Raw genomic sequence first — 21,791 nt, forward strand, 5'->3', positions numbered from 1 at the left:
TTACGGTTCAAGACACACAAGTGAGATCCAGCCCAAATCAACTCCAATATGTGGAAGCAAATTTCCAAAAATTTAAAAATACTTTTAATATGCTGCTGGTGTTAATAATGAATATTCAAAACAAACCATGATTTGAAGGACAGTTGTTTCCTGAAGAGAAGTATAATAACTTAAGTGAAAACCATTTCTGCTTCACATGAAAGAAGGGTTGGCATTTCTAGTGTTGGACAAAATCTGTTAGCAACTTAATAGAAGCCCAGATCACATTTCAGAGTATTCATTACAAAAGGAACAAAACTTGGCTTCTGAATCTACCCCATTATCACATACACTGCACATGCATACAAGATACACATGTGTATATATATGAACTAACATATAAAATGTACATGTGTGTGTATATATACACACATATATATCAAATGACACCTTACTATTTTCTAATTCTAAGCATTACTTTTAAAAACAAACATTTCTAGGTTTCTAGATTTTTATACCCTATTTATTGCTTTAAAATCATCCTGTTACTGAAAGGCCACAAGATGTCACCATTTATTTAGTAATCATTATTTGCTACACAAGTATAATTACTATGAACTTGATTTGCAGACAAAGCCATCTATCAAATAGACTTGAGATCCTAAGAAAGTACAATCCTTTAAAGTACTGTGCCTTTTTTCCCTATTGTCTCACTCAACTTGTCAGTTTAGATCAAAATTCAAAATACAAGAAAGTAAACCATCACATTGGAAAATTAATCCTTATTTATTTTCCAATTGAAATGAGAGATGATAGGCAAAAATAAACTCACAAAACCCCTAGAATTTAAAATAGCTTAAAAAGTAAGTATAAACAAGAAAACTCAGCTACCAAATGTATTTTATTAGTGACTTAAATAATTTAATGTTCACACTATACTGTGATGAGTTCACATACCCATTTTATATATGTGAGAGTTGATACTGTGCCAAAATAAGATTGCAGAAGACTGGTTTGCTCCAACAAGAAATAAATCATCAAAGATTAATTTCTTGGAGGCAATAGATTGTTCACCTCAGCAAATGGCATGCTTATTGATCATGCTTATTAATTTTTACTTATCTGGCCTCACTTTGTTCACCGTCAGTGTCATATTCAAATTTTGCAATCACAGTTTCCTGCACTGAAATGCCAGCACCATAAAACACTATCAATATTTCATTTCTGACATTCCTTTTCTGAGACGCTGCAATGAATCCGTCAGCTTGGTGTTCTCCCTCACTGCAGTAGTGCAGCTAGTACTGTAGTTAAGACACACTCATCTTGGGTCTCGTAACTAGTTTCAGGCCATATTTAGGGGGCTCTACTGATAGAAGAACAGAAACCCAGGATCATCATGGAGATCATTTGCTCCAAGTTCTAAAGCTCTATCAGTACGAGCTATTCTCAATCAGGGCTCAGATACTAAGTCTGGGTCTTTTTAATAATTCCAAGTATCCCGTATGAAAGGAAAAGAGTGTTCATAGAAAGATAATCTTAATAATTATGCCAAAATGGATACAGTAAAGTTTAATTACAATTAAGTACGTAATTATAGATAAAGAGAGTTGCATATGACACAGTGCCTTGCATATAAGTGGTATCGTCTATTTTTATTTCCGGATATTCTTCTACATTTGTAGAAGCAGTGTTTCTCGAAGTGGGAGATACCTCGGCCTGTGGGAACAGGTCTGGAATGATCCAGGAGAGCTACAAAAACAGATACCTACACTTTATCCTGGATACAGAACAATACTATAAATGTTTTTAATTGCCGGGGGGGGCGGGCATTGAGTAATTTTTTTTTTTTTTCAGAAAAAGGGGCTTTAGGCCAAATAAGTTCAGAACCGATGACTAGGCCAGAAAGAAGGGCTCTCGCGTCGCAGTGGGTTACCCACTAAAAGTCAGCACTTTGACCCCACCGCCTGCTCCTTGGGAGAAAGATGAAAGTTTGCTTCCGCAAAGATTTAGAGTCTTGGAAACACTACGAGACTGTTCTACTCTGGCCTCTGGCATGGTTGTGAGTTGGAATCTACTTGATGGCAGTAAGTTCGCTCAAAGAGTGCTCTAGATATGGGCCGATTGAGAAAAGTGACAAATAAGTTGACTGTGTAAGAAATCACATACTTTCAACATCTTTTATTGGTAATTTCAACTGTAATGCTTGATGTCAAGTGAAGAAAATATTTCATGAAAAGGATTCACCACTTAAACAGCATTTTTCTCCTCTTGTTCCTCAGTGAAACTCTAACTACACTACAGCTGTGCAGTCCAGTTATAGGTTCTTTAAAAAAGTCACCTCAAGCAAGGATTATGATTTCTTTGATTAATTCTCCCTCTTCACTGTGATCGTTGACTACTGCTATTGCAACCACACAATTCAGGCACCAAGACTCTGAGCACTATCAGTGTCTCATCACTTCAACATAGGGGCATGTTTCTCTAAATATCTCATTCAATTGTGGAAAAATAATAAAGACTCCTATTCCACAGGCCTGGAGTGGATTCTGACTCAAAGCGACCCTACATGGGGTTTCCAAGACTGTAAATCTTTACATAATTTCATCTCTCTCCCTTGTAGCAGCTGGTGGGTTTGAACCACCAACTTTGTGGGTAGCAGTTCATTGGCTATCCCAAAGTGCCACCAGGGATCCTATAACAGAAACTAGGTTATAGATAACAATACTGCTACCCTCACCAATGTACACATTAAAAACAGGAAACAAAAAAAGCTCCGAGGCTTGGGAAAGTTAATTTGTTCAAGGTTACCCGTGGTAGGTAGCAGAATGATGATTCAAACCCTGATCTGTCTATTAAGCGTCTTTCTACCCCGGCACTTCTCCATATGGCAGTCAGCCTGTGACTTTAAACATGACATAATTAATAAGGAAATGGGGGCACTCTGACCAATATAATCATCAACCGGGTAAAATCAATTGAGTGTGAAGTTGAAGGCTCTGGCTGCTACATCTCTATCCTAATTGATTCCAAACGTGGGATACGAGTCAAGGGCAGTGACTCAGAATAAAAATAGCTCAAAGGCAGCCAATCAGAGAAAAGTAATTTTTTCCATTTTTGAAAACTATCATCTAAATACATCATGAACGATCAGAATCAATCATATTATCCACCAGGAAGTTGGCACTCAATGTTGACACTTTCACTAGATGGATCCTCTCAGAACTGCCTCAAAACAAAATCCCCTTTTCCTGGCACTTCCTCCCACGCACCACTCACCTGTTATGAAGCTTATGGTGGAGCTGTCACAGCAGCTCAGCTCTGGGTCTCCCCATGTCACCATGGTAACACGGAAGTTGTAATACCATGCTGGCAACAGATGAGCTATTCTCTGAATGAGACAGAAGGCAAGGAGACAAAGATTGAAAGGGAAAATATTTTGGGGGAAATAAAGTGATGCTTCTTTTTTTTCCCTCTCTCTTTTCAGTTACTTCAACTATTGAGGTGTTTTATATGTTTGCACATTTTTTATTGAATCCTTTTATTGGGGGTTCTTACAGCTCTTATCACAATCCATACATCCATCCACCATGTCAAGTACACTTGTATATGTGTTGCCATCATCATTTTCAAAGCATTGTCTTTCTACTCAAGCCCTTGATATCAACTAAAGTGATGTTTCTTGGGTCATGAGCCAATTGGTAAGTGATTTCTATTTCTTTGTTCTGTGTCTTTCTTCATCTCCTAACTTTTCTATGAGAAAAAGCTCTTTCAGGAATGAGATGAAGCAAGAACAAAATGAAATGCTGAAATGTGAAATGCTTTTAAAAGGCGATTCAAAGGTATAGGGTTAAGCACTTCCAATATTAGTTCCACTTCGTAATTTATGCCTATTAGGCAGATTAAGTAACGCTTATTTGTAAGTGATTGTATGTAGACCTGCCCCTATTGCAGAGATAAATAACCTCTCACAACACTGTATTCTCTACAGGAATCAGCTCAGAGATTATTGGGTGGCAGTTATCCAAGCTGTCATCCAAACAAAGGACCATTGTGTGCTTTCTGTGTCGCCTATAGGTATTCTATACATTCAAAAGGATTCCAGTCTTCGAAGGAGGTACCTTTCCTTGTACTCCTAAAAATCCAGGTGTAACGGTCTGGCATTATAAGTATTTGAGTAATCTGTAGATGTTAGCACTCGTCATCATTAGATTTAGGCACTGTCATCTAACTGCTGCATAGCCAAGAGAGGGCGCTCTCATGGCTTTCTCCACAAGAAAGAAGCAATAAGCCCTGAATAGTTCTTTAAGCAAATTCATTTATCAGAAAATGTGGATAAACAAACAAGCATACCCAAATAGGGGCACCATTCTTTCTTTCAAAAGAAACCAAACAGAACAAAACAAACAAACAAAAAAACCACTTCAAACAAAAACAACCCCAGGTCCTTGAAAGTCGTAAGCTACTTGTGTGCATGTACGAAACGAGCTAAACCGCAGTTAGCTTTTTGGTGCGGACACCTGTGTTATGTAAAGACACATCTGTTCACAGACAGGTTCAAGGACCATTACCACTGATGCGGTTAGGGAGACGCTCGCTGCTATTTCATAGTACGTTGTCCACTCTGAAGTCATTGTGGTGGGGTTGAAATAAAACATTTCAACCACATATTTTCTGAACACTCCTAAGTACGGTCTAGTCCAGCTCAGCACCACGGCAGTAGGGTCCAAGGGATAGAGCATTAAATCCTTTATTCCAGTGGGAACTACAGAGGGGGATTGGGAGAGAGGAAAAAACATCCAAGGAGAATGTTTACTCTCTTAGCAATGACCTCAAACTCCTACTCACTAATAACTGCCCTCATATCGTCACTGAAAATCAAGCTAAACACATTTACCTCTTATTTTTTTTTCCTCTGAGAAAGAAGCAAGCACTGAGGATGTTCTTTATCTACGCAAAATTCCAGTCAGTTACTACATTGGAGGAGAAGGGGTGCCTTCCACATGTGATCTAAGTGATCTGAGCTTGCAAACTGCCCTCCTTCAGCTGCTAAACTGAGCAAGGTGAGTTACTCCTCTCGGGGCTGGAAACTTACCAATGGCAAATGTCACAGGATATGAAGGTGGTCCGATCAACGGGCCTTTTCTTAGGTACAACACAACCTGATACTGGGCACCAGGAACCAGGTTTTCAATGATAGGTTTGCTTGAGTTCACCTGAAAGCAAACATCCAATACGATTTACTTAGAACCAGGCACACAGAAGGTGGCATCGCTGAAGTAGTATTCAGGGAGCCGTTGTGGAACCACCAAACTCAAACTCACTGCCATCTAGTCAATGCCGACACATGGTGACACCCCCGGGGTTTCTGAGACTGTAGCTATCTGTGGGAGGAAAAAGTCTAGTCTTTTCCCCACGGAGCCACAGAAGCTTTTATAATGCAGAAACCTTTATTCATATTGAGGAAGGTCAGATCTCAAAACCAGGATGATTTGTGGTTTATGGGAACACGGAGAAGAACCTAGCACATTCAAATTGTATGGCTGGATTTTAATAAGCCCCTAAACAGTCTCCTACCGATCACTGTCAGTTGGAACTAGACCCACTCGGCACATCAGCCTCTAACCGCAATCAAGTCAGCGACAGCCAAGGTGTAGTCTGACCTCCTAAATCACCCTGTCAGCGTATTACATACGAACGTCAGTGCAGGGATGTCTTTAGTCTTTGGGCACTTAGAGGCTCATGACATCTCCTTATCACAATGGATATGACCTCTGAGATTACCTAGTCAAAGCCACTCATTTCATAGGTTGGGAAAGTTAAACCAGAGCATGGACAAGGCCATGTGTTCAGATTCAGCGCTGGGGTCAGAAGCCTCAGGTGGTAATTCTTAACCCAAAGACAAGCAGGTCGGGCCTGCACCGAGACACAGCAGAAAAGCGCTTTCCAAGGTTATTGAATCTCTCCTAAAACAATGTTGCAGGGAACATTTCCCACTCAGGTGAACTCAGTTTGACTTTTCTGTGTTTTTTAGATCAAATCTTTATGTGACCGATAACATATAGGGACGAATGGTAAGGACATAGAGATAGATAAAACATATGCATTAAAGGCATGTAATAGGATTGATAATTTAACTAAAAGAATGAGGCGTTATGATTTGACCTTTAATGTCTTTAACATTTGAGGCAGTCTTACCCAATGCTTAAAAACACAGAGACTTCGACCATCTGAGATCAAATCCTGACTCTGTCCCTTGTAAGTTGTGAGAATTTATGTAACATATTTTTAGCTTGTTTTCCTTAGTTCTAAAATATAAAATACTGTGGTAGTTACATAATCTGCTGTCAATGTGAGCCATAAGAGTGAGAGGGTGGAGTTTAGCCTATCAATCAGGTTGCAGCTTGATGACCTCATTTAGAGGCGCTAAGGAGATAAATAGCTTACAGGAGGTGGGACACAGGGTCTTTCCCTGGGAAACATTCCTGTCAACAAGACACATGGAGCTACAATAGAGCCTTGGGAGCGGGAGGAGCCACTTGGAGACCCCTGCCAGTGCTGAGATGCTTCTACCGCCACCACATCCACAAGATTTTCCACCCACTTACCTGTGATCTTCCTGCATTCGGCATCACTGCATGTGTTGTGTGAGTCCGAAGAGGAATTTATAGATTGGTATTGGACATATGGGATAATGTTGGACATAGGGACTTTACCTGGGCTGGGATGTTTTCTCAATATTCAACTGCTCTTGTATACAAAGCTCTTTCTTGTACACATATGAGCCTCCCTGGATTTGTTTCTCTAGTCTACCCAGACTTAATTTTACATGTAGAGTTTTTGTGAATATATTTAAGCCAGAGTCTCAATAATTGTTAGTTAACGCTACTATCAACGTGTTGCTCTGTCACCCGGTACACAGGGGTAAGAGTTATCAGAAGGAGAACCATGGAGAACACCACTATGGACAGGGTATCCGTGAGGTAAGGTCATTTCATGGCGTAGGCTTCATCACAATGTTATGGCTAATCGTTGTACTGGTGATTTGGCACATATTTTATACCCATCCAGTACTAGAAACAGATTCTACACAAGTAAACATTTTATAGTCTGGATTGGTACACCTTGCTTTACGCATACCTGTATGTGTACACTGCAGGGCAGCATACCTGTAGTGGGTTGAATGGTGCTACCCAAGAATATAAGTTCATGTCTCAACCCTGAGAACCTATGAATGTGACCTTATTTGATCCTCCAAAACATCGAAGTTTTCGTAGATTTTTTTCTCCAGAACTTCTTCTATATCAGTGTTTCCCAACCCTAGGGGCACTGGAACGATTGAGGGCAGTGGTTCTCCACCTTCCTAAGGCTGCGACCTTTTCATACCTTTCCTCATGTTGTGGTGACTCCCCCTCCCACCATAAAATTATTTTCGTTGTTACTTCATCACTGTCATTTTGCTACTGCTATGAATTGGGCGACTCCTGTCAAAGGGTCCTTTGACCCCCAAAGGGGTCACGACCCACCGATTGAGAACCGCTAGCTTCTAGGGGGAGCTTTCAAAGCAAATTACCTCTGCTTTATCCTCGATTATGGACAACAGTACAACCATTTTTGATTGCTACAGTAGGTGAGTAGCTTGTTTTATAGAAAGGGGGTGGTGGTAGGCTAAATAAGTCTGAGGACTTATGCTCTTTGCATTTATAAATAAATGCCATAATATTGTCCTGATCAGACAAGGAAAAATAGAAGACAGAATTTCAAGTTCTTGTGGACTCCAGAATTTTTGGAGCTAAAGGAGGAGCATGAACCTTTGAAACTATTTCCCTGGGATAATCTTTACACCTCAAAACCAAACCAACTAGCAGTGAGTCAATCCTAAATCCCAGCGGCTCTCCATGGGGTTCCGGAGACCAGCTGTTTAGAGAGCTGCCAGCCTCTTGTGGAGCTGGTTGGTGGGTTTGAACTTGTAGTTGGCGGATCAACATTCATCCCACAGTGCCACCAGGGCTCCTTAAAACAAATACTAGTTCAACTAACAACACGGATCTCTCGAGCATTATGCTCTTTTGAAAATATCTACATGGGATTAAAGAAACAATGCCACTCAATGTGTTAGAAAAGAGCCTTAGGGGACATTTAATTTATGTTAGTGGGGGCGGTACAACCCAAGCAAGGAGAATGAGGAGGTCAAAAAAATGCAATTAATGTTACTGACTCATACATGTAGAAATGCTTGAGGTAGGTTTTGATGTGCATATTCTCAACGACAAATTATTTTTTTCTGAAAATAACGTAATATTGAACTTATACACATTATACTACCAACATGGCTTCACACTTCCAAATTTAACAATAAATTATACACATACTATCATAGATAAATGTGTGGACACCTAGCTCATTCATTTCTTATTTAAAGTATTTTAGAATGTTAAAAAGAACACAGGACACAATGAGTGTTCAAGGTACTAGTAGAGTTCTTTTGACTGGATGATATCTGAGGTAGTAATGGATTCTAATTATTCCCACCTGGAAGCATTGCCATCCTCATGAATTCATCCCAGGGAAATTAGACTTTTTCTTTTTTTATGAGAAACAACCATGTGTAAATACATTTAAAAATGACATGAAAGCAATGGTATTGAAAATGAATTGACTTGGTAACAAATAATAAGCAGTAATACCCCTCCACCCTCCGGTTTCTGAATGTGTGTTAAACCAGGAACCTATGTCTAGCCTTCCCTCTCTCCATGCTTTGTAGTCATCCTGCATCTCCTTGAACATGTAATGGAGATGGGAAGGAGTCATCATTGTACTTCCTACATACCAAACAAGATGTATTTCATTCTCTAAAGAGTTGGTCCATACGCCACTCTCCAACTTAACTCTATCTTTGCATATTGGCCTTCTTTCTTATTCCTGACTCCAGAGAGCTCAATTCAACTCCATATGTTCTCAACTGGACACCAGTTCTACTCCTCCTTAGGCAAAGAAATAAGAAGGAGGATGTACTAGTAATATAAGGTAGACTAACATAAGACTGATGGTTGAATGATGGTGTTGAACTAGGATAGAGTGAAGGTCCCTATCACAGTTCCTTAGGTATTTCTGTGGAAGACTTCTCTGTTTCTCTCTCTTGATTTAAAAATCATCTGGTTCAGTATAATAATAAAAGCACTTTGCATACTTGTTACTATGATACTGCTCCAGGTCCTCAGGCCCTTTTTATCTTTGTGACACCCCTATGAGGTACAGTGTGTTTCTTCCTCTTGAAGAGCCCTGGTGATTCAGTGGTTAAAGTGCTCCACGAGAGAAAGCTGTGGTAGTCTGCTTTCATGAAGATTAACCCCCTGCCACCGATTCCATTCTAAATCAGACTGACCCTCTGGAGAGTGTCTGAGATGGTCAAACTTTTTCCATTAAAGGGGCTGGTGGGTTTGAACTACTGACTTTGTGGTTGTTAGCTCAATATTTAACCCACAGCACCAGTCAGGCCACTTTCTATAATGACTAGGTCTTGAAACAGATATCAGGCAGCTCTACTCAGTCCTATTGAGTCGGAATCAATGACAATGGGCTGGGTATCATACAGATTAAGACAGTAAGATTTACAGAAGTGAGGGATGTTGCCCAAGGTTGGATGCTTGGTAACCTGTCAAAGTCAGGTCTAAAATCCAAGTCTCACTATGCAGTGTGTGCTCTCAGTCACTCCTCTCGCTACAATTAAGAGGCGCAGCAAGGATGACTCAGCCGAGATTGCACATGTGATCCAGCAGAAACAGCACTGACCAGGATGTCAGACACCTGATCACCTGGGTCCTGGTCTCAGCTCTGATGTTAACCATTTGCATGATTTTGAGCAAGTCTTTAAATATTTGACCTGCTGGGCCTACTGTTTCTGCATTTTTAAAGGCAAAAGACTGATTAATTATTTTCTGTCAGATGGTTATTATCTATTTGTATAATTTGTCACACAATAGTCCTAGATAAAGTAGATCCTATATAAAAGTAAATATGCATACTTTTGTTATAGGATGCTTCCTAATTCTGAAATCTATGATTCTGTGCGAGCCTTTGGAGCCCTGTTGATGCAACAACCGTGGGTTTGCCTATAAATCTTAACAGTTTCATGTTCGCATTTCAAGATTTTGTTCCAGTTCATGTTTTCCTTATTTATAATTTACAATGCCTATAACTTTAGTCTTTGGACTCTATGCAAAAGATGCATACTTTGTACATTAGATAGGGCGAGGAAGAATTGTACCTTGGTAGTTAAATTTCAAGTCATGATTTTTTTAGCATCATTTTTGGGGGGTTCTTACAGCTTTATAACAATCCATATATCAATTGTATCAAGCATATTTGTACATATGTTTCCATCATCCTTTTCTAACCATTTCGTTCTATTGCTCCTGACAGCGGATGCTATTCCTTCTGAGAGGTGGCCCAGGCACTATTCATTTCACAGATGTTTGCTGATTGACTACCATGAGCAAGGGACTGAAACAATCGGAAAAAGGTTAAAACAAATTCACATCATGCTTTTTGAGAGAAATATTTTTCCATGAAAATAAAGAGTGAGTACTCTTTGCTATGCCCCCGGACGGGAGCTAATAAGCTGTACAGGGTGCTGTGAGAACTAGCATTAATTTTAATTTAGCCTATTTACTACTTAATTTAATTCAAACCAAGATCTTACCCCCAATATAGCTAAGAATAGCTAATAAGTCAAAGGCCTAGGATTTATGAGTTTATCAATTTGAAATTTCTCCCTACTTGAAATTCGCGCAACACTCAGGGTTCCCAAGAGGAAAGGAAACCTGCCTAACATATTTCCGATAGCAAATCTAGTACCTTCATTGCTGTTTCCCGGGGGCTTTATGTGAATTCATTTCTTTGGCTTTTAAAAAAAATCATTTTATTGGGGACTCGTACAACTCTTATTACAATCCACCCATCCATCCATTGTGTCAAGCACGTTTGTACATTTGCTGCCCTCATCATTCTCAAAACATTTGCTTTCTACTTGAGCCCTGAATATCAGCTCCTCATTCCCCCCCCCCTGTTCCCCCTCCCTCATGAACCCTTGATAATTTATAAATTATTATTATTTTGTCATACCTTACACGGTCCGATGTCTCCCTTCACCCACTTTTCTGTTTGACTTTTAGAGAAGACAATGCTGTGAATTTTAGACTCCAAGAAAAAAAAATCTTACGAAAAAAAAAATCAGACGGAACAAAAGAGGACTGGCCCCCGGCCTCCCTCTGGGCATTACGGGCAGCAGGGAGCTCACTCCTCGCTTGGTGTCTCGGTCTCAATTTCACGCAGGCCTGACAATTGGGTGTGTGCATTCATTCAGCTCGGCACACAACTTGGCATTTGCACACTGTGTTGACTTGCTTCGCTATCTTCTGCTTGTGCAAGGCCTGGGGGAGCTTCACATCTCTTTTCAGTTGGTATTGTTCAAAGGGGAGGTTTTTTAACTTCATATTTTTTAGGTTTTGACCCCCCCCCCCCTAGGGAGCATCATTACTTATACAATTAGAATTAAAAGCAAAGGAAGGGAAGAAAAGGAGAAATTCCCCAACTATAAAATAGCCCTCTCCCCAAACCCTTTGCTGAGTTCTCTTCTCTGAGAAGTTCTGTCCATTTAACAAGCCTTCATCTTCCCGTCTTCGTTTCCTAGTGCTCTTTTACCAAAAGTACCCCAAGTGAGTAGTTTCAAAGATTTGGAATTTGTTGTCTCCGTTTGGGAGACGAGGCGTCCAAATGCAGGACACCGGCAGAGGCGTGCACGGTCTGTGCTTAGAGAAGGTCACCCTGGTCTCCGCGTCTGATATGCAGGGATTTCTTGACATGTTTTGGCTGATAGAGGTCTGTTAAAGTGGCACCTTCTTACTGGATGGGTGTATGTCTTTCCATGCCTTTTTCTCCTTTTTCTCAGACCTTACTCCAAGGGGTTGGGTCTGAGACCCCACTACCTTGCTTTCACCTCATTAGGAGAACAGAAGAAGACTCCTATTTCTACACAGGGTCGAATTCAGACACATACCGATTTCAGGAAGGGACACAATTCAGTCCATGACCCCTGCGAGCCATAGGACTCTTGTTCAGCCGTCCTTTCAATGCCCTCAAAGGCTTCTCGGTCATTTGCTGTTAACCAAGCTCTCATATAGTGCACAGCTTTGGCAAGGAGTGTTCACGGGTTTCAAGCATGCCCTTCCTCGCTAGACCCTGAGCTAGCAGAGAGTAGGGCATGACACTATTCTAGATGTCCAACATGCCTCCTAGAACCTGGCACACGGCGGTGGTAGCATTGTTAGATGCCTTTGAGATGCCGGACCCATGGAGACCTCGTGTGTGCAAGCAGCCCGAATCCTCATGGTTCTCAAGGCTGCGACCTTTCAGAAGCAGACGGCAAACTCCGTCTTTGGGGGGACCTCGGGTTGGTTCAAACCCCCAACCTTTCATTTGGTAGTTGAGAGCTTAATTGTGGACGCCACTCAGATACACGGCGGCAGAAGGAACGTGGATCTGCTATGACCAATCTCAAGGGGAAAGGAAGATGGCAACCTTCTCAATTCCTCTCCAGTGAAAATTGGAAGTGCCACTGCCACACACTCCGTGGCTGTTGGTCACACTGCTTACAACCCACCCAGGGGGGCCTCTACCTCGGATTCTTGCACAGCAGCTCGGTTTGTTGCCTCTGTGGCTAGGACTCTGCACACCGGCCTTTACCTGAGTGCAATACTGCCTTTCAAGCCGCTGGCTCTCCTTTTGTTTCTGGCAGGTCAGAGACACCACGGACACGATCGTGTTGTTGTAGTTCTCGTGGGAAGATGCCCAGGATACCGAGGCCGTGGTTGAGCTAAGAACGTGCACACTCACACGCTGGGGCTTCTCGGTCAATTCTTCAATCCACTCTCCTGAAGAACCTGCGGATTTTAAATCAGCACACAAGTGAAATTTGAAGCTGAGCTGGGGGAGAAAAACAATTCAAGTTCTAAAAACACGTTGCTTTCTTTTGGCCCTACAAAGATATTCAGTGCAAGACTGGCAGCGAGAGTAAGCCCTTTAGGTTCTTCACCTCGCTCACACCCTCACCTCCAGGACCTTCACACTGACCTCAACAAAAACAGAAGCAGCGGCAACCAAAAAATAATTCTCCAGAGAGAGAGAGCTGTACTTCATCTATCATGTGCACCTGAGATGATTCCTTTACAACCTCAGCCAGAGGGAATTTACTTCTTTCTAAGACACAGTGGGGGTGGCGGTGTGGCATTTCATCTCTTTATAACGCCTTTCCCTTGGTTTTGAGAAATCGTTATGCTGGGAGTCAAATTAGCCTGTACTACACCATTGCGTGATGAATTTATTACATTTGGCAACGGCAGGCTCAAAAAGGCCGGCTGTGACCGTACTAGAGAAGGAACAGGCACGGGGCTGGCTTAATTAACAGAAGATGGCACAGGCTGGGTGATCATTTGAAGGACATGGTGGGATGCTCATTATAAACTCTCTGCAGCGCAATGCCACCATTACACTTGTGCTCTTAGGTTTCTAAAGTGATTATTAGCTCAGTGCCTGACACTTAGTAGGGACTCAAGAAATGTCAAGGTGATTATTATCTGCCCCCAGATTCCCCGTTGAAATGCAAATGCGCGGCTTCCTTTTATTTGCTAAAGAGGCACATCTCCCTTTCTAATAAAGCTTTATTCCTTGGCTTGGATGAGGAGCAAAGGCAGGTGGCTCTGCTGAGGAGTCCCACATGGGCACATTTTAACCCTTTAATTCCCATCACAAGCCCATGAGACCAGTACTATTATTACCTAATCTTTCAGGTGAGGGAGCGTCACACTCAGGAAATTTAGAGATACCTTAGCATTGGGATTGCCACCCAGAAAGTGATGTTCCAAAGTCCATGCTCCTCACCCTCGTGTCAGAGCATGGAGCACGCAGAGAGGGAAGCACTGTGTGGAGATAGGGCCTGCGGGTCACCTGTGCTCCCTAGCAGGGACTGCAACTTTGGTGAACGACCTAACTTTTCCAAACCTTTGTCTTTGCATCTTTCAAATGGGTACATATCTACCGTTAGGATTAGAAATAACTTTAGTGGTACAATGCCTTGCTTTACAGATGAGGAAACAGAGGTCCAGAGACAGAAATGAGCAGACCAATGTCAAAGAGCTAATAAGCACCTGAAACTCAATGAAGATAGCACTCTCACGGGTCTTATGGGAAGAACTGAATGCTGTACTCTCATTTTCAAATGCTATCACACCACATATCTCCCATACTTGAAAGATCTTCCAGGCAATTATGAAGATACTATGTGTTAAAGGATTTTTCAATCATTTAAGCAGTGTTTTTCACTTATCAAGTACAACTCGCACATGTCTTAGAGCGTACATTCTAAGCACTCATTTGCAGAAGGTTATGGATGGTAGTGAAAACCCCAAACCCACTGGCAGAAGTCCCACACAGACTAGGCCTCCACTGGCTTTCTTCTGATCATTGAGCAGGACTGTAGATAATGCATAGGCAGAGTGAGTATTTCTGCCCCTCCTAGCCAGACAGGGGCAGTCTCTCAGGATCTTGTCTGGTGTGTCTTTGATGGAGATCATCAAAATGAGGAGAGTCTAAGGGCTCAGAGGGTCATGACCCGTCAGTCCCACCCTCACCACCTTGGTCTGAAGGTTCCATGCTCATCTTGTAAGCTCGTCTGTCTAACATAATGGACATGTCCCAACCAGTCTGATTTCTGCTTCTGTATCTCATCTGCCACTATGATGTGTCTTCTCTGTCATCAATCATGAGTTTATGACAGTTTCCTTCATTCAGGGCCTCAATTTCATGAGTGTCCTCACGGTAAATCCTCCGAGGGCCTCATGCGAATGGCTTCCCTCATCCAATGATGTGTCTCCATCTTTGTCCCTTTTTAAACTTACTAAAAGTTCTCCTTAAATTATATTTGAGTTTGGGGCCCTTTTTTGTACCCTAAAATTCACAGACCATTTTCAATACTTTTAATCTGTTAAATAAATGGAGCTCCTGCCTTCTAACTCCCCTTCTCCTCCAGTTTTTATTTTTTTGAGGATTAGTTTCCTAAAAGGTGAAAATTTAACTTTGGAGAAGGCAATAGGGTGTAGGATGGGCATCCTTTATTGAAAGGAATTTTTATCCGCTTCATTCTGTTGGTTCTTTCTGTTGATTAGAGGCTTTAAATTCCAATCAACTAGGCAATTCATCTTTGGTCTCAAATTTAGAGTAGATATAGTCAGTTTAACTCAATCACACATTACAAACACATGCGGCATTTGTGCAGCCTGTAGAGGCCAACTCGTGTCCTGCTCCTGCTCCTGCTCCTGCTCCTCAGAGTCAGTAGCCCTGCCTGCCCTGACACTGGCCAGCACGTCTTTGAGGGGCTTCCAGTGTGATCTTCGGAGCCCTGGTGACACAGTGGTTGCAAACCACAAGGGACGTAGTTCACCAGTCACCCCATGGGAGGACGACAGGCTTTCTATTAGTCTCACGACCCCACAGGGAAAGTTCTGTCCTGTCCTATAGGACAGTTGGAATCAATTTGATGGCAGTGAGCAAGTTGGATCTTCTACACTTACATATAGCTGCAGTAAATGCTGAGAATATGCACGCGGTTGTACAATATTAAGTTTCATCACGAGCTCTAACAAAAATTTCATTTTTCAAACAGTTGGGTATGGACACCGGATTGGAAGGTCAGTTTAACCCTTTCACGACCGAATTATTTTCCACTTTGATACCATGTGTTTTCATTAATGAAATGTATACCAAACATCAAGGAACATTTCTGAAATGTTCTCATGATGTGTACATTTTGATGCATATTATGCAGGAAACAAATGTACTAGAGTTTGAGTTGTATTATGTGAGATATACGTGATGCTCTGTACTCCAGAGGTAAAATTATGTGGGACACACTTGTCCCTATAGGCTGGCTCTACACTACCTTCCAGATCCTTTGTCAGTGTGTGCAATTCAGGTACCTGAAAATACAGAATTCTGTGAACATGGAATCCTTGTTGAGATGAATGAGAGAGGCAAATTCTAAACCTAACACAGGCACCCAGAAATACACTCACAGAGCTTATGTCCGGCAACAACAGCAACAAAAAGCCAAAAGAGACAAATGTTTCACAAAATTATACCACTAGCATGGCATTTCTCACACACACACACACACACACACACACACACACACACACACACACACACATCCCAAACTCAAACCCACTGCCATAGAGTGGATTCGGACTCGCAGTGACCCTATAGAGTCTATAGACTCTACCCTGTAGTCTATGGTATAGCCCCTACAGAGGAGAAGTACCCCTTGGTGTTCTGAGACCGTCAGCCTTTATGGGAGCAGACAGTTTCTTCTTCTTCCTAGGAGCAGCGGGCGGTTTTGAACCTCTGAGCGTGTGGTTATCGGTGCAATGTGGCACCACTGTGACTCTTCTCATATCAGCCCTAAGTCTGTAAAAACAGTCATTGGTGATCTGCCCATGTCTCTCCACTGTAGACAGTTAGACAGGTCCCCTCTGACGGCCACCTCCCCTGCCAATGGGAAAGCAGATGCCCAATAAACCCCAGAGGAAGCAAATGAATGTGAGCACTCTAAACCCCACTGGTCGTGAATGAGTTAATACATGTTCAACGATCGCCATCATTTTTTTTTTAAGTCCTCAAATGAAATTCCTGGGCAGGTTGTCTGCCATCAGACATACGTATATTACCTCTGCTGTCAGAACTTTTCTGGATCTCAGCATCTCCTTGACCTTGAAGAATTCTCAGGATCCTTAAACTCTGATGAATCATTGACACCTGGGTATCATTAATCTCAAGTGTTTCAGTGTTCCAGCTCCCTTGTAGGTGCGAAACAATCTCTTAGATACTTACTGATATAAAAGCTCAGTGACTTTGCTGACTGACTTTTTCGAGTTTCACAAGATCCTGAGGAACTGAACGTTGTCACTGATAATTTATATTTCCCAGGCTCTTTCAGTTCAGCAACAAATTCGTGTGCTTCTTCACCCACTGTCACAGATTCAGTAAAGTTTTCTAAATCGTATATAAAAAAGAGAATATGTGTGGATGAATGAACACTTGCAAGGACCCTGGCTATAGACAATCCAGTTCGTTAGAAAAAAACTAAACAAAACACCGCATAGTTTTATGTGCCTCTCTTCCTTTTGTCCAATTGAAATGCACCTGTGAACTAAAGGCACTGGACAGCCTAGATGAACAGGAGCTCCAACTGGTTTTCTCCATATTTTTAATTACCGAAATAAAGTGAAAGCAGGGATGCATGCACATGGCATACACTGGTGTACTGTTATCTAGACAGATTTTCCTGCATACAATAGAAATACATAATTAGGTGAAGGTGGCACTGTCTACCTGCTCGTCTCGGGACATAAAGAATTTTTACAAATCGCCAGAACCGACTTTCTTATAATCTCTTGATGGTAGTATTGAATAACTAGAAATGTCTGCATGATGATTTTGGGGGATGTATTTTCTGACATTTGCAATAATTTTTCCTTCATCTGTTTGCTTCCAGAACCTTTGAAAAGTTAAAATGATTTGCATGGCTTCAAAGTTCATCTCCTGCTGCTTATGGCTTTTTTGAAGTCATTACCATCAGTAAGTGACTACCATTGCCTTCGAAAGAACACGCTGCTGGCTGGTAAAGGTGTTACTGGATCGTCCTAAAATTAGGCAGAGAAAATGTCTTGAGTCACAGAGACCCTGTTTTCCATAGAACATATTGGGGAACAGAAAAATAAATTATAGATTAAGGAAATTATTCTAATGAAAATAATTCGAGGCAAGTGTTAACATTTTTGTGTCAAATAATTGGCAACGACAAAGTATTTCAATTCCATACGGTACTTGGGTTTGATTGATTGCTCCATCTAGGTAAGAGGAACCCACACGTCTTTGTATCACATGCTATTAATATAGCAGTGAATAATTTGTCTATATGAGACTACATGATACTCAGTACCTACCCTGAAAATAAGACTGTCATTTGAACTTCAAATTTTGATAACTTGGCAATTTTTGCCATGTATACTACTAGACTAGAAAGCATAAAATGAAGTACGCTACTGTTAAAATTAACAGTGAATAATCATAAAAACCTACCAAGCAAACCATTCACTATAACTTGTGGGCCAAATTTGCCAAATGCCATGACACTACCTTTAATAATCCCACTTGCTGCCCTTGAGTTGATTCCGACTCATAGTGACCCGATAGGACAGGGCAGAAGAGCCCCGTGGGGTTTTGAGATTGTTAATGCTTTATGGGAGTAGAGAGCCTTACCTGTATCCCAAGGAGTGACTGGTGGTTTCAAACTGCTGACTTTATGGTTAGTAGCCCATAATGCGAAACCACTATACCAGTGGGCTAAAGATGGAGCTCAGATGCTGGATACGGGAATAGCAGATTTAATGAAGTAACAGTTGTGAAAGTAGCAGATGCAATGTATTTTCTCTTGTCTGGTAGCTCCTCTTTGGGGAAGCTGAGATTGGTGAGCGCTCGAGCGGGGCATATTCTAATATTCTAAGGGGCACAGGTAAGCCAGACAAGCAGGACACGGTTGTGCAGAAGTAGCCATTTTCACCAGAGATTTGTTTGGCAAATTTGCATATATGAAGACAGGCATTTTCTCAATGATACTTTGTTATTGTGGTGGCAGGTCTTTAATTCTACATCTTTTCAACTTTAAGGTGTTTCTCAGCATCCTGGCTATCTGAGATGTTGGGTAATAATACATGATATTATCAAGAGCCTGAAATTTATGAATTACCAAAGTCTTCTGAGTTTTGGTCTAATCTATCCATTTTTGTGTTTTAGTCTCAGTCTGTATTTTGTATTGAATCAAGTTCTTCTTTCTCTTTACCATTTTTTTAGGTATGAAGTCATTTCCATCTCTTTTTAAATTCAAATTAACAAAAAAAATAAATTCCCTTTCCATTTCTAAGTAACCCTGGTGATGCAGTGGGTTAAGCATTGCGCTATTAACTGACTGGATGGCAGTTTGAATCCATCAGCTGCTTTGAAGGAGAAAAACGAGGCAGTCTGTCCCCACAAAGATGTATGACCTTGGAAACCCAGGCATTTCTACGATGTCCGACAGGGTCATTATGAGTTGGAATCAATACAATAACAGTGGGTTTTGTTTTAGTTCTTTTAACCGCCTTTTATTATATCATTACTCAGTTCCCCACCCCACCCCCATTTGCTATGGCTTTACCTTCTCTTTCCATGGAAATATGGAACCCATCAAAGGCAGTAGGTGGCTTCGGTGGTAACCAGCTCAATATCATTTGGACAGGGAAAACAGCAAAAGAGCCTGATAGTGATTTTTCACTCTCACTGAGTGTATTATTATTGTTGTTGTTGTTGTTGTCATATTCCATGGGAAGTACACTGACAAATTCGTCTTCATTTTCAGCAGTTGCAGACGCCCTGTCCCACCAGTATGGCTGAGATGTAGTTTCGGAGTCACTGAGGTTAAAATCCGGCCAACCGGAGGAAATGTTGCTAGAGGGGATTTCAGGAGTTTCGCCCGGGAAATCGAAGAGTTTGTCTTTTCCCACAGATGGCTCTGGTGACCTCATGAAGGATTCCTCTGGGAAACTGCCGCTCTCTTCCTCCCAGTTGTTTCTGTTCAGGTTCACAATACGAACTGAAATATTTCGGGGGGGATAAGGGGCTGCAAGAGACAGAATTTTCACCTGCATGTATTTTCTTTAACTCGAACCTAGTGATTAATGCGAAAGATACATATGGAGACTGACATTTTACTTCTAATATATATTCCAATTTGTAAAGAACAATTGTGATTTAAAGAGGACGCACTTCTAAGTTTCTGTGCGTGATGCATACCTGTTAGGCTCATCACCAGTAGCACTTCAAATCCACTATCTTGTCAAAATGGTAATGGAACCGTTTATGTAGCACAGTCAAAGAGCCTTTAATTGTGAAGCAATGGGTTAGCCATTGGATGGCTAAACACGAGGTTGGTAGTTCAAACCCACTAGCTACTCAGTGGGAGAAAGATAAGACTGTATCCATAAAGACTCACAGTCTCAGAAACTTGATAGCGGGTCACTCGAAGTCAGAGCTGACTTGATAGCAATGGGTAGCACAGTTATGCAAACATCCTTTTGCTTATAACAATTTTATTAAAAAAAATAAAGACCTAAATCTCTATGCCTGGAATTTGTTCAGGAGAAAGTAACCATAAGTTCTTAGGGGTCCAAGAGACAGAGTTCCACGAAGGAAAGTTGGACATGAGTTGTCTCTAGAGACAGTCACATACAGGCTGGCTTGATGACTTCACACATCTACTGTCTGAAATGAAACATGAGTATAAAATGAGGCATAATTTTATAGTGCATGGAAGCCTACTTTTCTAGAGATAGGAAGTGATGAATGATTTCTTCATGCAACACTTAGCATCCACCTTTCTTTCACACACCTGCTCAGACGTTATCTCTTCCATGGACTTCCTTTGGGCTGTCATATACCTCTACACCCACACGTATATACTTATTAAATTGTACACTTAAGAAAACTCACCAGTTCTGTGCCGCTGTGGCTCGTGACTGACACCACTGTATTCCACAAGAGTACTTTTATTGAACGTGGCCTCGGACACCAGCTGGAAGGTAATATTGCTATAACATATTCCAGGGAGCCAGTGATTGAATACTGTTTTTCCCTTAAAGAAGTCTGTGAAGAGAAAAATCAATTATGTTAAATATATAATCTAAGGGCCACACACAGATTGAACATTCTAAATTTAATCAATAATGAAATACAAACTAGGAGGAAGGTAGGAATGAAAGTGTAACTTCTCAGACTCCCACGGAAAGACCAGTGTCCATGTGGAGACTGGGTGGGCTTAGAGTTAAATTTTAATTATAGGAACTTTTAGGGTGTTAAATGGAGAAGATTGTTGTCAGGAGTCATTGAGTCGCTTCCAGCTTATATCAACCTGTTACCCTGACGTACAAAAGAATGAAACACTCTCTAATCCTGCACTATCTTGGTCGTAAGCCCTGACCTTGTTCTGACTGATGACAGTGAGACTCTCTATTGTCTCTTTTCATAGATGTGGTTGATATAATTCCTGTATTTTCCATGTGGTGGGGCTCAGGCACAGTTACCATTTATGTGGTTGAAAGAATGTACTTCTGTGGAATATGTCTTTGGTCTTGCAAAATTCTCTCATGTGATTGCAGACTTACTTCTATCTCCTTGGCAAAACATTCCAGCTACCATTGTGTCTTTGTTCCCAACTTTCCTCTTCTGATCACCAGTAATTAGAAATGCATCTTGGTTGCTTTTCTGGCTAATTTCAGACTGCAGAAGTTGGTAATTATCTTTAACGTCTTCTAGGATGGATCTTGAAAATGTTTACCTTTTAAATTTTTTTGACAATAAATGAAACACTTTTTCTTCTTAATTTGCTATTCCCAGAATAGCAGACCATAAGCTTGTATAATGAAAAAATGGCCAATATGGGTTCACTTCAGCTGACTAATGCCCACCTTCCTGTGTCCCATTTCATTTTCAACAACCTCCATTACTCGATTCAGACTCAGTATATTCTACATGCCACTTACTAATGGACAACTGAGCTGAGTCTTCCATGATTTGTAAGTCAGTTTGCTGTATTGCACAGTCGTGGTTTGAGTGTGGCTGTGACGTTGGAAGCTTTGTCACTGGTATTTCAAATATCAGGATAGTCACCC

The 21,791-nt window shown here is 41.3% G+C and overlaps 1 protein-coding gene across 1 annotated transcript in view; it reads right to left on the minus strand.

The window, feature by feature from the left end:
- Window positions 1-21,791, minus strand: part of PTPRO (protein tyrosine phosphatase receptor type O) — a 113,746-nt gene that overhangs the window by 72,712 nt on the left and 19,243 nt on the right. Inside the window, exons 4-10 of the mRNA XM_075553329.1 lie at window positions 20,614-20,766; window positions 19,283-19,744; window positions 16,918-17,079; window positions 12,721-12,917; window positions 5,072-5,192; window positions 4,548-4,741; window positions 3,256-3,367 (exon numbers count right to left, since the gene is read on the minus strand). Of these exons, the coding sequence (XP_075409444.1) occupies window positions 3,256-3,367; window positions 4,548-4,741; window positions 5,072-5,192; window positions 12,721-12,917; window positions 16,918-17,079; window positions 19,283-19,744; window positions 20,614-20,766 (1,401 nt within the window). The remainder of the gene's footprint in view (window positions 1-3,255; window positions 3,368-4,547; window positions 4,742-5,071; window positions 5,193-12,720; window positions 12,918-16,917; window positions 17,080-19,282; window positions 19,745-20,613; window positions 20,767-21,791) is intronic.

The sequence above is a fragment of the Tenrec ecaudatus genome, chromosome 6 (genome assembly GCF_050624435.1).
Source record: "Tenrec ecaudatus isolate mTenEca1 chromosome 6, mTenEca1.hap1, whole genome shotgun sequence".
In the NCBI taxonomy this organism is placed as follows: Eukaryota; Metazoa; Chordata; class Mammalia; order Afrosoricida; family Tenrecidae; genus Tenrec; species Tenrec ecaudatus.